Source organism: Budorcas taxicolor, chromosome 2 (genome assembly GCF_023091745.1).
Source record: "Budorcas taxicolor isolate Tak-1 chromosome 2, Takin1.1, whole genome shotgun sequence".
NCBI classification, from domain to species: Eukaryota; Metazoa; Chordata; class Mammalia; order Artiodactyla; family Bovidae; genus Budorcas; species Budorcas taxicolor.
Window position 1 is genome coordinate 91735265 of NC_068911.1, and position 15064 is coordinate 91750328.

Here is a 15064-nt window from a genome sequence, read left to right on the forward strand (position 1 = left end):
GGTTTGGCTTAGTCAATAAAGCAGAAATAGATGTTTGTCTGGAACTCTCTTGCCTTCTCGATGATCCAGTGGATGTTGACAATTTGATCTCTGGTTCCTCTGCCTTTTCTAAAACCATCTTGGACATCTGGATGTTCACGGTTCATGTATTGCTGAAGCCTGGCTTGGAGAATTTTGAGCATTAATTTACTAGCGTGTGAAATGAGTACAATTGTGAGGTAGTTTGAGCATTCTTTGGCATTGCCTTTCTTTGGGATTAGAATGAAAACTGACCTTTTCCAGTCCTGTGGTCACTGCCGAGTTTTCCAAATTTGCTGGTACATTGAGTGCAGCACTTTCACAGCATCATCTTTTAGGATTTGAAATAGCTCAACTGGAATTCCATCACCTCCAATAGCTTTGTTCTTAGTGATGTTTCCTAAAGGCCCACTTGACTTCACATTCCAGGATGTCTGGCTCTTACTATTTTTACACTTCTAAGAATCCTGCTGTCTAAAGTCATATTAGGTATTAATCCATTTCAGCTTCAAAAGGTCATTATGCTTCACAGACTCACGAACTTTATATAATGGGATACCATTTTCCTTACCTAAGTTCGTTTGGGAGAAAATTAACCAACTAAGTTGGAGAAATGATATGCCAGCTTCCAATCATGCAAACAAATCCAATTTTCCATAACAACCTCTAAATAGACAAACATGTAGTAAAGTTTGAAAATAAACAGCTCAGTAATTAAAAAGGACTGAACACTATTGAGACAAAATTTCAACCTAAAATGATTTAAAATCACTTTGAAGAAGTGTAACACATCAATTTTATATAGTAAAATACACTGTCCAGGAAATAATTTAGAAATAAATACATTTTACAGAAAGAAAGGATATCAACAGTTTAAGTCAAGCCACGTCTAGCTTTGCCTTTGTATACCATGCATTTTTTGCAATTTATACATTATAAAGACATTCACAAATTATACACTTATATATATGTGATAAAGAGAAGACTATCCACAGAAGAAAACAAATCAAAATTACATCTTAAGAGTCTCTAGATGGTACACATTATTCACAATGCCAAGGTATATTAATTTTAGTACAATGTCTCTTAAAACGTAAAATACTTCTTGATCTCAATTAGAGAGGTATATTATCAGACCAAAATTACGTTTTTCAGAAAGAAAGCTTTAATGGCATTTCTGAGGGGCAATGCTTACATTTAAGCAAAGTTGATACAATAAATGAAAGTGAAAGGAAAAGAGGCTTCCCTGTTGGCTCAGATGGTAAAGAATCTGCTTAAAATGCGTGAGACCTGGGTTTGATTCCTGGGTCTGGAAGATCCCCTGGAGAAGGAGATGGTAACCCACTCCAGTATTCTTGCCTGGAGAATTCCATGGACAGAGGAGCCTGTCAGGTTAGTGTGTTAAGCTTTCTATAACAAAAACACTTTTGTGCTATGATGATCTAATAGTAGCTAATAATCACTCTGCCCAGAGAGAATTCTCAACACATTCTCCCTACACACTCACCATACCAGGCACACACATTCAAAGTGAGTGGTTTTACAGATATTGGTTTGGAACTTTTGGTTAAAATGCAAACCACAATAATAGAGTTTAGTTTCCTACATTGGGGGGAATTGTTAAGCTACAATTCCTTTCCTCAGTAGGATCATGAAAATAAACCTTCAAAATTCATCCTGAAAGACTATTTAGTGGATAGTGAAAAATTAAAAAGAGAAGAGGATATACTTTTAACAAGTAGCAACTTACCTGATATGCCATTCTTGCTGGTGTTCAATAAAGCTACAGATGCTGCAGAAACTCTTCTATTGTTCACAGTCTGCCCTGGTTTTCTTGAGGTACATTCTTCACTATCACTGTCCTGTAAATTTAGTAGCCTTGGCTGGAAACACTGTAGTCGACATGATCTGATATTGCTTAATATTTCAGAAAGGGACAGTCTATTTTCACAATGTTTATTGGAAGCATTGGTCCGAGAGGAATTAGAAGAAAAGTCTATATTTTGGGAAGCGCTTGAAAAGCCATTCAGCATTTCAGGGTCTATCTGTTTCAGGACTGGGTCATGTTCTGTGGCTATCCGGTCCATTATGACCCTGAAAAGCAATATAAAGCCAAATATTACCTAGAAGAACTTAATAACATTTTCTTAATACTGTCCCTTCCATCTTGTAAACAAATACCATGTCAAAACGAACAGTTTACCTTCCACCCCTGCCAATTCGCCTTCTTGCAAAACCTATACATCGTCTTGGGACTGTGAGTGTTGTAAGACAATGCCTGTATCTTAACTTATCCAAATCTGCCAATTCTGAATTTCCAAATGAACGGTTAGTTTGGTCCAAACGAGGCTGCACAAAAGGGAAAGAAAAATTGAAACTCATAGAATAATTCTGAAATGAAGAAAAGTTAAATCATGATAAAAATACACTACAGTATTAGCAGAACAATTAAAATTTAGATATAAAAATTTAAAATCGGGATTTAAATGTTAACCAGGTTAAATTCTATAAAACTGATAAAGAAGTTCACTCATCAAAATAAACTAAATTTTTATGACTATCAATACATTTAAGATATATTTTAAAAGAAATATATTTAAAGAACAATGTGGCTTCTAACATTTATGTAGAAGAGTTGCTATTCAGTTGCTCAGTAGTGTCCAACTCTCGGCAACTCTAGAGATAATGAATTTAGTAATTTATAAACTTGCTACTGAGACATATTACAGAGACTTCGATATGATTTTCAAAAACTGCACTTCAAGAAAGCAAGCATGACCTTATTTTAGGTACCTGAGTATGTTCTAGTGTCACCCAGTTTGTAGTCAATGAAAACCTGAATAGAATTTGTATCCTACTGTTGTATGAAAACTATATAAATCTCAGTTATGTTGAATTGGTACATGGTGCTTTTCAGGTCTGCTATATGCTTCTACTTTTCTGTAAATTCATTCTATTAATTTTTGAGAGTTTGATATAGAGATTCAACTAAAAATCTTATTTTATCTACTTAAAAAAATAATTGTACTATATAGTGGAACTATATGCAACTTTGTTCTGTATTTTCCACGTCTTCTGTAAATGTGTTATCATACTTTCATAATTTAAAAAATAAAAGAAACAAAAAAGAAAGCACGCACAGATGAAATTCATACTTCCTCTATTTTTAATGACATACAGTGCGTTTCTTAGCCTTCCCATTTCCTCAGTTCAGTTCAGTTGCTCAGTTGTCTCTGACTCTTTGCGACCCCATGGACTACAGCAGGCAAGGCTTCCCTGTCCATCAACAACTCCCAGAGCCTGCTCAAACTCATGTCCATCAAGTCAGTGATGCCATCCAACCAGCTTGTCCTCTGACGTTCCCTTCTCCTCCCACCTTCAATCTTTCCCAGCATCAGGGTCTTTTCAGATGAGTCAATTCTTCACATCAGGTGGCTGAAGTATTGGAATTTCAGCCTCAGCATCAGTCCTTCCAATGAATATTCAAGATTGATTTCCTTTAGCATGGACTGGTTGGATCTCCTTGCAGTGCGAGGGACTCTCAAGAGTTTTCTCCAACACCACAGTTCAAACTTCTTCGGCACTCAGCTTTCTTTATAGTCCAACTCTCACATCCATACGTGACTACTGGAAAACCCATACATTTGACTAGATGGACCTTTGTTGGCAAAGTAATAACAAGGAGCTGACCGTGGCTCAGATCATGAATTCTTTATTGCAAAATTCAGACTTAAATTGAACAAAGTAGGGAAAATCACTAGGCCATTCATGTATGACATAAATCAAATCCCTTACAATTATACAGTGGAAGTGAAAACAGATTCAAGGGATTACATCTGATAGACAGAGTGCCTGAAGAACTATGGATGGAGGTTCGTGACACTGTACAAGAGGCAGTGATCAAGACCATCCCTAAGAAAAAGAAATGCAGAAAGGCAAAATGGTTGTCTGAGGAGGCCTTACAAATAGCTGAGAAAAAAAGAAAACTAAAGGCAAAGGAGAAAAGGAAAGATTACCCATCTGAATGCAGAGCTCCAAGAACAGTAAGGAGAGATAAGAAAGACTTCTTCATTGATCAATTAAAAGAAATAGAGGAAAACAACAGAATGGGAAAGACTAGAGATCTCTTCAAGAAAGTTAGAGATACCAAGGGAACATTTCATGCAAAGATGGGCACAATAAAGGACAGAAATGGTATGGACCTGACAGAAGCAGACGATATTAAGAAGAGGTGGCAAGAATACACAGAAGAACTGTACAAAAAAGATCTTCATGACCCAGATAATCACCATGGTGTGATCCCTCACCTAGAGCCAGACATCCTGGAATGCAAAGTCAAGTGGGCCTTAAGAAGCATCACTACAAACAAAGCTAGTGGAGGTGATGGAATTCCAGTTGAGCTATTTCAAATCCGAAAAGATGATGCTGTGAAAGTGCTGCACTCAATATGCAAGCAAATTTGGAAAACTCAGCAGTAACCACAGGACTAGAAAAGGTGAGTTTTCATTCCAATCCTTAAAAAAAGGCATTGCCAAAGAACGTTGAAACTACAGCACAATTGCACTTATTTCACAAACTAGTAAAGTAATGCTCAAAATTCTCCAAGCCAGGCTTCAACAGTACATGAATTGTGAACATCCAGATGTTCAAGCTGGATTTAGAAAAGGCAGAGGAACCAGAGAAAAAATTGCCAACATCTATTGAGTCATCAAAAACAGCAAGTAAGTTCCAGAAAAACATCTACTTTTGTTTTATTGACTAAGCCAAAGCCTCTGACTGTGTGGAACACAACAAGCTGTGGAAAATTCTTAAAAGAGATGTGAATACCAGGCCACCTGACCTTCCTCCTGAGATATCTGTATGCAGGTCAAGAAACAACAGTTAAAACAGGACATGGAACAACAGACTGGTTCCACATTTGGAAAGCAGTACATCAAGGCTATATATTGTCACCCAGCTTATTTAACCTATATGCAGAGTACATCGTGAGGAACTCTGGGCTGGATGAAGAACAAGCTGGAATTAAGATTGCCAGGAGAAATATCAATAACCTCAGATATGCAGATGACACCACCCTTATGGAAGAAAGCGAAGAACTAAGGAGTCTCTTGATGAAAGTGAAAGAGGAGAGTGAATAAGTTGGCTTAAAACTCAACTTTCAGAAAACTAAGATCATGGCATCCGGTCCTATCACTTCATGGCAAATAGAAGGGGCAACAATGGAAAAAGTGAGAGGCTTTATTTTGGCGGGCTCCAAAATCACTGCAGATGGTGACTGCAGCCATGAAATTAAAAGACGCTTGCTCCTTGGAACAAAAGTTATGACCAACTTAGATAGCATATTACAAAGCAGAGACATTACTTTGCCAACAAAGGTCCATCTAGTCAAAGCTATGGGTTTTCCAGTAGTCAGGTATGGATGTTGAGAGTTGGACTATAAAGAAAGCTGAGCACCGAAGCATTGATAGTTTTGAACTGTGGTGTGGAGAAGATTCTCAAGAATCCTTTGGACTGCAGGGAGATCCAATCAGTCCATGCCAACGGAAATCAGTCCTGAATATTCACTGGAAGGGCTGATGATGAAGCTGAAACTCCAATACTTGGCCACCTGATGTGAAGAACTGACTCATCTGAAAAGACCCTGATGCTGGGAAAGACTGAAGGCGGGAGGAGAAGGGGGACGACAGAGAATGAGATGGTTCGATGACATCAGTGACTCTATGGACAGGAGTTTGAGTAATCTCCAGGAACAGGTGACGGACTGCGTGCTGCAGTCCATGGGGGTCGCAAGGAATTGGACGTGACTGAGCAACTGAATTGAACTGAAGTCATTTTGACATGAGTTATCTGTTAATTCCAGTTCCCAAAACACCACAAAAAACATAGTTCTTACAGCATAATACTGGCATCCTGCCCGCCTCCTGAAAGCACAGGGACCATCAGGATCATTTTCTTCTTCGGGTTCTGATGCTGGGGACGGTACCTAAGAAAGAGGCATGAAGCATTCCATTTAGGAGTTACCAAAAGTCAACAATCTTTGTAATGATCTAAAATCAGAATCTGATCACAAACAGTGAGTCACTCCACATTACATACAGTAGGTAGTGAATTCCCTCAAATATTTAAAGATTAGCAGAAGTTTTGTATGGTTACTAATTATTTTTAATGGGTAAGTTCTTGCAGGTAAGTTTGCATGGTATTGCTTAACTGTTTCTGAATATGTAAACGCTTTAAGCTTGAACATCATTAGTATGGTTTTTACATATCCCATTCATACATTTTATAAATACTGTATGTGGCCATAAATACTTTGTAATAATAATTATGCTTCATCTATAAGTAGGTATGCTTTTATACAATAACTTCATTTCTCTATAATAAAGCCTAAAACTAGGAAGATAAAAGAAGCTTATGAATAACCTCCCTTCCCCCAAAGCTGAAAAGTTCATACATTGCACTGAAAGGGGAGTCCCTTATTTCCCCACTTGTTTTTAAAATCATTTTTAAAATTTTAACAGATCAGAAGCTGAAAATCAAAAGAGGAAAGAGGACTTGCTAAAAGGTAAGCAGACTGGTTTAGAAGTACTAATCTCACCATCTGACAGCAAAAAGAATAAAGACTTTCAAAAAGTTGTCACATATTAAAAAGCATAGGACCAAGTGAGACTAGGACAAATCCCCCTACATAATCTGAGCGGACCTCTAAGGCAGCACTGGTATATTATAGCAAATGTTATGTTATCAAAAACAGATTAAGTGAAATACAAATATACTCTGATATGGCAGGAAATAATATGGTTTAGATAAATTTCTACCCATAATGGTTAAAATAAAAAAAAGTTTTGGTACTTAAGTTTCAGTTGTCTCGCAATTTCACTTTGGAGTACATCTCTTTTTCTGACAACGCTGGCTCAACCACATTTACTTGCAAACTTTTGAACCTCACAAATCCCTCTCTTCCTATTTTGAGAGGAAAAATGCTTTCTCCACATTATTTCAAAACTGTGGTAATTACCACTGAGCAGGATCATCCAGGGGAGAAAGGCATTTGTTTGAGGTTCCAATATACCTCCACCAACCCTATGGGGGAGACACAGAAACAGTAAGCTGGTGCTGATTCTTCTTCCTAGGGAACCAAACTAAAATCTGAAATTTGAAAGGAAATCCCAAATGTGAATTTTACACTTTGGTTCCTTTATAAAGCAACTACCTCTTCTAGAATGTATACAGGAAGTGTCACAAACAAAGTCTCAGAAATTTTTTGCATCCCTTCCTCCGGATTACCCAATGAGGGGTTTCCAGGATTTAGTCTGAGATATAAGAAGACTGCGCTGATGTTCGGAGAATCAGAAGCATGATTGAGAAGAGACTGGGTTTCTATTCTGCTCTGTTGCAAATCAGTTGGAGAAGTCTGGTTAAAATGTTCTTTAAGGCTCTCTATTCCTTTATTCTTGTTTATTGGACAAAGAAGAAGCATATGATTATTTTAATTATCTTTTAAGCAATAAAATCCTGATTTTGTAAGAGCCACATTCTAAATAGCTGCCTCACTGAATAATGTTCAACTATAGGTACATGCTTACTTACTGTTTACCAACCAGGGATACCATTATAAAAATTAATGTTGTCAAGGACCCAGTACAAGGATTCAGAGGAACCTAATAGTTTCAAAATGTAATTTCATGTGGGAATGGGGACTATATGAATAAATATAAGAATTTAGAACAGAGATGAAGATTCCTTAATAGATGAGGAATATAGGTCTAGTATGCTGAGTACGTCTATCAAACTGGATAGACTGATTCTAGCAATATAGGAAAAGTTTCTACTAGACACAGTATCCCTCAGTATCATTCTTAAAAGGCTGGGAATGTATAGGAGAACTTTATTGGCTTTTATATATGTATTTATCTAACCATTTCACTCCTCACTTAAACTTACTGCTAGCAATTCCTTCTCATATGCTGTTTTCTCTGTCTTGGACCCTTCCCTACATTTTCTATCTGGAAAAGACCTACTATTTGTGCCCTCATTCCTTCAAAATGTCATCTAATTCATGTCCCATGACTATTCAAAGCCCTGCCTGAGTCTAACAACATAATCCTCTGTCAATTTTATTTATTTTTAAAATATTTTTTAACTGCCCTCCCATCCAGACTGCCACATAACCTTGAACAAGACCATCTGACAACTTTTAATAAATGAGTTCATTTAAGTGCTTTTAAAGAGCATACTAAACTAAACACATTTTGTGCATTGTTACAATGTATATGAATGCTGAAATATTATCTGGGCTAGAAAAACTAAATCATTTACAAAAAAGTAAAACTAATATAATCTTAGGCAAAGAAGACAAATTTTATATAAACTCTAGATTTTAAATAGTTACTACAACAAGTTTTATAAACTGTCTTGCTTCCAAATTTATCTGTCATGTTGGTTTAAAAAAAATTTTTTTAAGCAAGTCAGTTGAAATGTTGAAATACGGTAACGCATGTTACAGTACTCTCTTTAGGTTTCCTATACCGTATGAAAAAGAAAAAAGGAGGCCACTGCTACACCAGGTGCTAAACAATGTATTTTTTAAAATCAACCCTTTAGTATATAAAATAAAAGTCTTTGTTTTAAAAGACAGCACATATGAAACAAAAATTTAGATTTTTAAACTGTTAAAATTTGCTATAAAACTGCTTTAATATAACCAAAGAATTATTTTCACAAGTTAAAATCTGAGCCAATTCTAAATCTTCTTTGGAGTCAAACAGTTATTGTTAAATAAATTAGCAAAATTTTCATTAAAAGTTGTAAAATACAATGCTGATGGAATATGGGAATTATTATTGGTGAATGTTTACAATTATGTGTTAAATGACTTAAAATATTTATAATCTTTAGCTCAGGAATTCCGTTTCTAATCATCTATTTCAAATATGGAGGGACGAGGTAGAGATGCTTATTTTTATAAAAGGGAGAGCTTAAAACCACCTAAATGCTATACAAAATAAATAAAATATATTCAACTGATAGAACATAACAAAGCAAAAACCATTTCAGTAACTACATAAATAATGTGGAAAACGTTTATGTTAGGTGAAGAAAGCAAGAATCAAAACTCTAAGATATTATGTTTTAAAATAGAGCAATATAAAAGACTAGAAGAAAATGTCTGTAAAATAGTTTTAAAACAAGCACCTGTGGAAATTCATCTTCCTCTGAGCTGTGAAAGTCATATTGCTTAAGGTCACTCTTATTGATCACAGGCAAGGTCTCAGGAGTGGGCTGCTGAGATGTTAGCACAGCCTCTGCTTTAGGCTTCTTTGGGTACTTCTTCTTTTGACGAACCACATCAGAAGCCTCTTCTTTCAAAGACAAATGATGCGGGTGCTGTTTACATGATGATTTTTCCCCCAAAAGGAAGAAATGAAAATAATTTTAGAAATCATAAAAAACTATACTGCTCTTTGAAAAAACATACATTTTTACCCAGGAGGTGACTTTATTTTCTGGTTTTAATATGCAGAAACTACTATTTGATGATAAGCCAAAAAGTGCTTTGCTTTCACAAATTACAGTGAAAAATATTATGACATTTAAATTTATTTTTATATTGTTAGCAATACTTTAAACTAAGATATTAGTGATTTTTAAAAATTCCTCTATTATTATGCAATCCAGTATTTAAAATGTATTTAAATTCTATTTTAATTTTATTTAAGTCTACTGATTAATGATGAAAATTAACTATTTTTACTTCTAAAATGACTTGAATTAGATTATAAATACATTAATTCATTTCTATGCTTATTTCCAATTTTTAAAAATATCTACAAGTGGAATAACTTTTCTGAGACAGGAAAGTTCACTTTTTAGAATTAATTACCACCTCAGCTGAACAATAATCAAACTGTCTTCAAGTACCCTAGAGTTCATTGGTGGCATACAAGAGGCTGTCTGGCAGAGACATCTCTGGCAGAGATGGGTGGAGTTTAGAACCCAGCTATCCTCAAGAGAGCAGCTGTTTCTGTTTTAATATACTGGCATTCCTTTTAATAAATAAGAATCTACTTTAAAAAGTTTGAAAATTACTGTTCTAAGCATCAAATTACAAGCGCTAACAAAGTATAAAAGTATTTAGGAAGTTTTACATTTTTTCAAGTAGCTCAGATTTTCATTAAAACTACTTTAGGGTCAAAAATGTTATACATAATGAAAACATTGCTGAAACACTGAGTTATTGAGATATAAATGCTTTCATACAATGGGCATGGCTATGACATCAAAAAGAAACCCCCAACTTCTCAGAAATTACTTATATTTTCAAGAAGGATGTGTGACAAATGAAATATAGTTAACTATGTGAAATGCAATCATATTTCTAAAATTAGTATTTAAATAGCGTGGGTGTTTAATTTTAGAGTGATCTAAGATTAAGAATCAACATATAACAAAGGCTGATTCTGCACTAATTTGGGGTTGAGATTTTCATATTCTCTGCCTATCAATAATATACCTAGGAAAAGCAATGATTTAGAACTGGATTTTAAAAAGTACAAAATGACATTTATTGTCTGGTTTATGGCAAAGTAAGTGTGATTTAAAGGGTAGGTGGGCTAGATGCCTGTGATTAATAAGAAAGAACTTTGGTGTTTGAATTGACACAGTTGAGTAATGGAGGAGTCTCCCTACTCCACATTCTTCCTTGACCTTTAAGAAAGAACCCATGAAAAATGAGGACTGTGCACATTTTTAAAAGATGAATTTTCCACAAACACCCTAAGCCATTTTTAAAATCCCGCTACACAGTAGAGCTCTACTGTCTAAAAACTCAGCCAATAACCTGTTTCTTTTTAAAAATCTAAGCTCTTCAAAGGTTTTATTACTTTTTGCATTTCTCAACTGAATGCTTTTATACACCAAGTGAATAATGAATAAATGTAACTCTTCAGTCTAAGAAACTAATCACTAGTCTCTTTATTAGGAAAAAAATTGAGTTCTAGAAGTTATAGGACTTTTTCAAGTCAAGATAAGCAGCAACTGATAAATGCTGGTTATGGCAATAGTGAGGACAGTAACTTTGAATAGTCTTAATGAAGAAAGGTTTAATTTTGACGCCTGCCATCACAATGCAGGATTTGCTAAGGCAGTGATAATAACTAAGCTGTAATTACCATTATTCTGTAGGGATACAAGATAGCATAGTTGAAAACACATGGTTTTTGTTGTAAGACCTAGACTCAAAATCTTAAATCTGCCACTTAATAACTATATGATCTAAAAGTCACACAGAGGTAAAAATCTACCTCAAAGGGATGTTGTAAGATTAATCAATATGCATATAAAAAATCCTAGCAAAGTGCAAAAAGTAGGAACTCAAACATGTTAGTAATCTTCCTTCTTAACCAAACTATTATAAGAAAATTTCAGAAACCAATTGTCCAGTCAATATTATCATACATGCTTCTCCCCAGAAGATACTCACCTTAGTTTTACATTCTTGGACTTTGTGATGATTTCCATTATGAAGAGTTCCTGGAGTGGTATATAATTCTTTTTCTGATCTACTGATCTTCACTTCATTAAGGATTTCACCACCATAGTCTCCTAAATGATATCTTGAAAAGGAAATAATATATAAGAAAATCTTACCGTTCAAAAAAGAAATAGAAAACCAATGATATATCATTTACTTGGAACACAACTAATCAAACAGAGCCAACAATTAATCGGATTATTCTTAAGAGAGAAAACGCATGGGAATAAAGAAGCTCATATTTGGGATTTAGTAAAAACAAAACAACTCCCTCTCCTAATCGCTAAGATACACAGAAGATGGACTCTTCATATATTTCGTATTTCCAGGAAAAGGATTATTACATTGGTGAATACATTTTCAAAATGCACCAAAACAAGTATTTCCTAACTAATCAAAAAATAAAATCAATTAAACATTTATTTCTCTCAAATTTTAATAGAAACTTTAATACAGAGAATGGGACAATACGATCTCCAAGTTCTTTTCTAAATACAATTAAATGATTCTGCAACAACAAGAAATTAAGTGTAACAGAGGATCTATACTATTCACAAAAATATCTCCCAAATTTGCAACCCAAACTGGCAACTTAATGGTTTAAAAACAAAAAGCAAAAACGAGCAATCACAATTTTCAAAAAATGTAGACATTGTTAGATAATCAATTTCAGTAGTTATAAAGCTGAAATTTGGTTACATTTTGCCTTTCATTTGACTGAAGCGTTACTGGTATGTAAGAATAGCAATGTTACCTTTTTTCCACAACTTCTAAGGTTAAGTGCAATAATTCTCGTTTTGTTTTCTCTCTTCTCTTAATCATTTCCAAAATTGTTATGGCTCTACTAAATTCTCGTCTCAGTTTCAACATCTTTTCATAAGAGGCTTCATCATTCTTTCGATTCTATTCAAAGTAAGTTTAAAAGAATAAATCCAACTGTCCAAATTTCCAGCTTCATTCATCAAAATCTTATCAGACCCAAATTCATTCTATAAAAGCAAAATGTTACACACACACACACACACACAGATCTAAACAGCAATTACATTAAGACAAGCCATTTAACTAAAAACAAAAAAGCAAATATCTCAATAAATATGCAGAAAAAAAAGTTGCCAGCTGTTGAAAAGATGGAATGACATAGAAGGGATAATTCCAACGTAAATAAAATTTTTAAAGTCTGCCTGAAACAAAAACTACTATTATCAAAAAATGTAATTTTTTCTTATTGTTACAAGGTCTTTCTCAATGACAGAGAGAAACAGTTCTGTTAAATCAAGGTTATCTAAAAACAGCCAAACTGAGCTGCTATTCATCCATTCAGCCTTTTAATAGTGGGCTGGACAGTTCAATACACTACAATGTAAAGATTCACAATGACAAGCAAAGCTTCACTTTAAAAACTCAGATATAAAATAGATGACAGAATATAAAGGATCTCAAGGAATGAATTACCATGCTGAACGTAGTAAAACCTCACTGCAGAGTAGAAAAGAGATCTACTAGTAAAAGGTCTGAGTTTCATTTTAAATTCTTACTTTGAAGTGTCAAAAGTAACTTGAACTAACTCACAGGTAAAAGTTCTAACTAATAACTAGAGAAGGTTCAGTTATAATTACCAGCATCATCTGCATATAAAAGTTACTGTTAATAAAATATTTTGTTCAATCAAACAGCCGCAGAAATCTTACTCTCTATTAAGTGTGGAACTATCTGTTTAAAAACAGACCACTGCCACTCCTCATTCTATATGTTCAGACAGACTGCATTTAAGCAAGCTTTCCATACTTGACTTAATAAAGCAGTGTGACATTAGAAATCTGAACCCAAAGAAAGCCAGGTTTCATATCGGAGGATTATAAAAGAGAAAATAAAACTTGAGGAAGATACAAAGTTTTACTTTTTTCTTTTGCGTAGTTTCTTGTATTTGAAAATTACTCATTACCTATAAAACATTACTTAAACTAAATCTCATTAAGGTAGTGCATACCAAATATTAAAAAATACTATTAATAATAAATCACACTTTAATCTTATCCAAAGGAAATATATCACTTTCCCCCTTCAGTAAAGTATGTTACAAAAGACAAAAATCTAAAGCACAGTTTTAAGCAAAATATTCTGTAACCAGGGAGCAGCTGCACCTTATGATTGAAGAAAAGTGAACATAACCAAGAGCAAATATTAAAGTACAAAATACTTGAATATTTCAGTATTGCTCTCTGTAAAAAGTATTACACATGTCCCCTATCCTCAAAAGGCTTAAAGTCTAATAAGAATGAAAGAAATACAAGTTCTAAAGACAAATAACAGCAGCTGAAGAAAAAGTGCACCAGAACCTTTTAAAGTTGTCCTCCTCTTCACTAAATGTTTCTCTTGGACTATGCACTTCTGCCCCTTCTTACTCACTCATTTCCTGCTCTCTTTTTTCTTTACTCCACTCCTGCCCTTTTTTCTATTTTTACCTTTTATTGTGAAATAATTTCAGATTTACAAAAAAGCTGCAAAAGTGGTATAAAAAATTCCCATATTATCTTCATCCAGACTCCCCAAAAGTTAATATGTTATATTTGCTTTATTATCTCTATGATGTATATATACATTGTTACAGACTGAATATTTGAATCTCCTGAAAATTCGTATGTTGAAATCCTAACTATCCAATGTGATTTTTATTTGGAGGTGAGGGCTTTGGGAGTGCTCATGAATGGATCAGTGCCCTTATAAAAGAGACCCCAGAGAACCCTCTTGCCCCTTCTGCCACGTGAGGACACAGCAAGAGGACCATCCGTGAAACAAGAAGCGGGCCCTCAATAGACATCAAGTCTGATAATACCTGGATCTTGGACTTCCCAACTTCCAGAACTGAGAAATAAATATTCATTGTTTAAGCCACCCAGTCTACATATTTCTGTTACAACAGCACAAATGGACTATGACACACATCCATGTATGTATATAAACACATACATATATATATAACTTATTAGAGACAGTATTTTTAAATATTTTTCAAGTTGAAGATATAATGCCTTCATCCCCTAAACACTTTTTTTTAAATTTTTATTTATTAATTTTTTTTATTTACTTTGTGCCTTCTTGGCTTTTTATTTATTTTTCATTTTATTTTTTTAACTTTAAAATCTTTAATTCTTACATAATATTTTCTAAGAATAATGATAGTCTCTTATACAATCTCAGTAACATTATCAAAATCAGGAAATTAACACTGATATAAAAACTATTATCTAATTTATAGACTCTCCTCATATTTCACCAATTGCCCACTAATGTCCTTCACAACTAGAAATACAACAGTTAGGATATACAGATTTCCTATATTTATATAATGTTGCTATAAAGGACATTGGTGGGAAATAATAATTTTTATTATTAATAAAAAATTCTTTCCCAGTCTAGGATCTGATTCAGGATTAAAACTGAAGTTAGCTGTCATGTCTCTTTTGCTGTTGTTCAGTTGCTCAGTTGTGTCCGACTGTGACTCCATGGACTGTA

The 15064-nt window shown here is 34.2% G+C and overlaps 1 protein-coding gene across 2 annotated transcripts in view; it reads right to left on the reverse strand.

The window, feature by feature from the left end:
• Nucleotides 1-15064, reverse strand: part of EPC2 (enhancer of polycomb homolog 2) — a 129252-nt gene that overhangs the window by 15359 nt on the left and 98829 nt on the right. For both annotated transcript variants that reach the window (XM_052661713.1, XM_052661719.1), the window contains exons 5-10: nucleotides 12303-12451; nucleotides 11498-11630; nucleotides 9211-9402; nucleotides 5912-6001; nucleotides 2222-2367; nucleotides 1769-2112 (exon numbers count right to left, since the gene is read on the reverse strand). In XM_052661713.1, coding sequence (XP_052517673.1) covers nucleotides 1769-2112; nucleotides 2222-2367; nucleotides 5912-6001; nucleotides 9211-9402; nucleotides 11498-11630; nucleotides 12303-12451 — 1054 coding nt within the window. The remainder of the gene's footprint in view (nucleotides 1-1768; nucleotides 2113-2221; nucleotides 2368-5911; nucleotides 6002-9210; nucleotides 9403-11497; nucleotides 11631-12302; nucleotides 12452-15064) is intronic.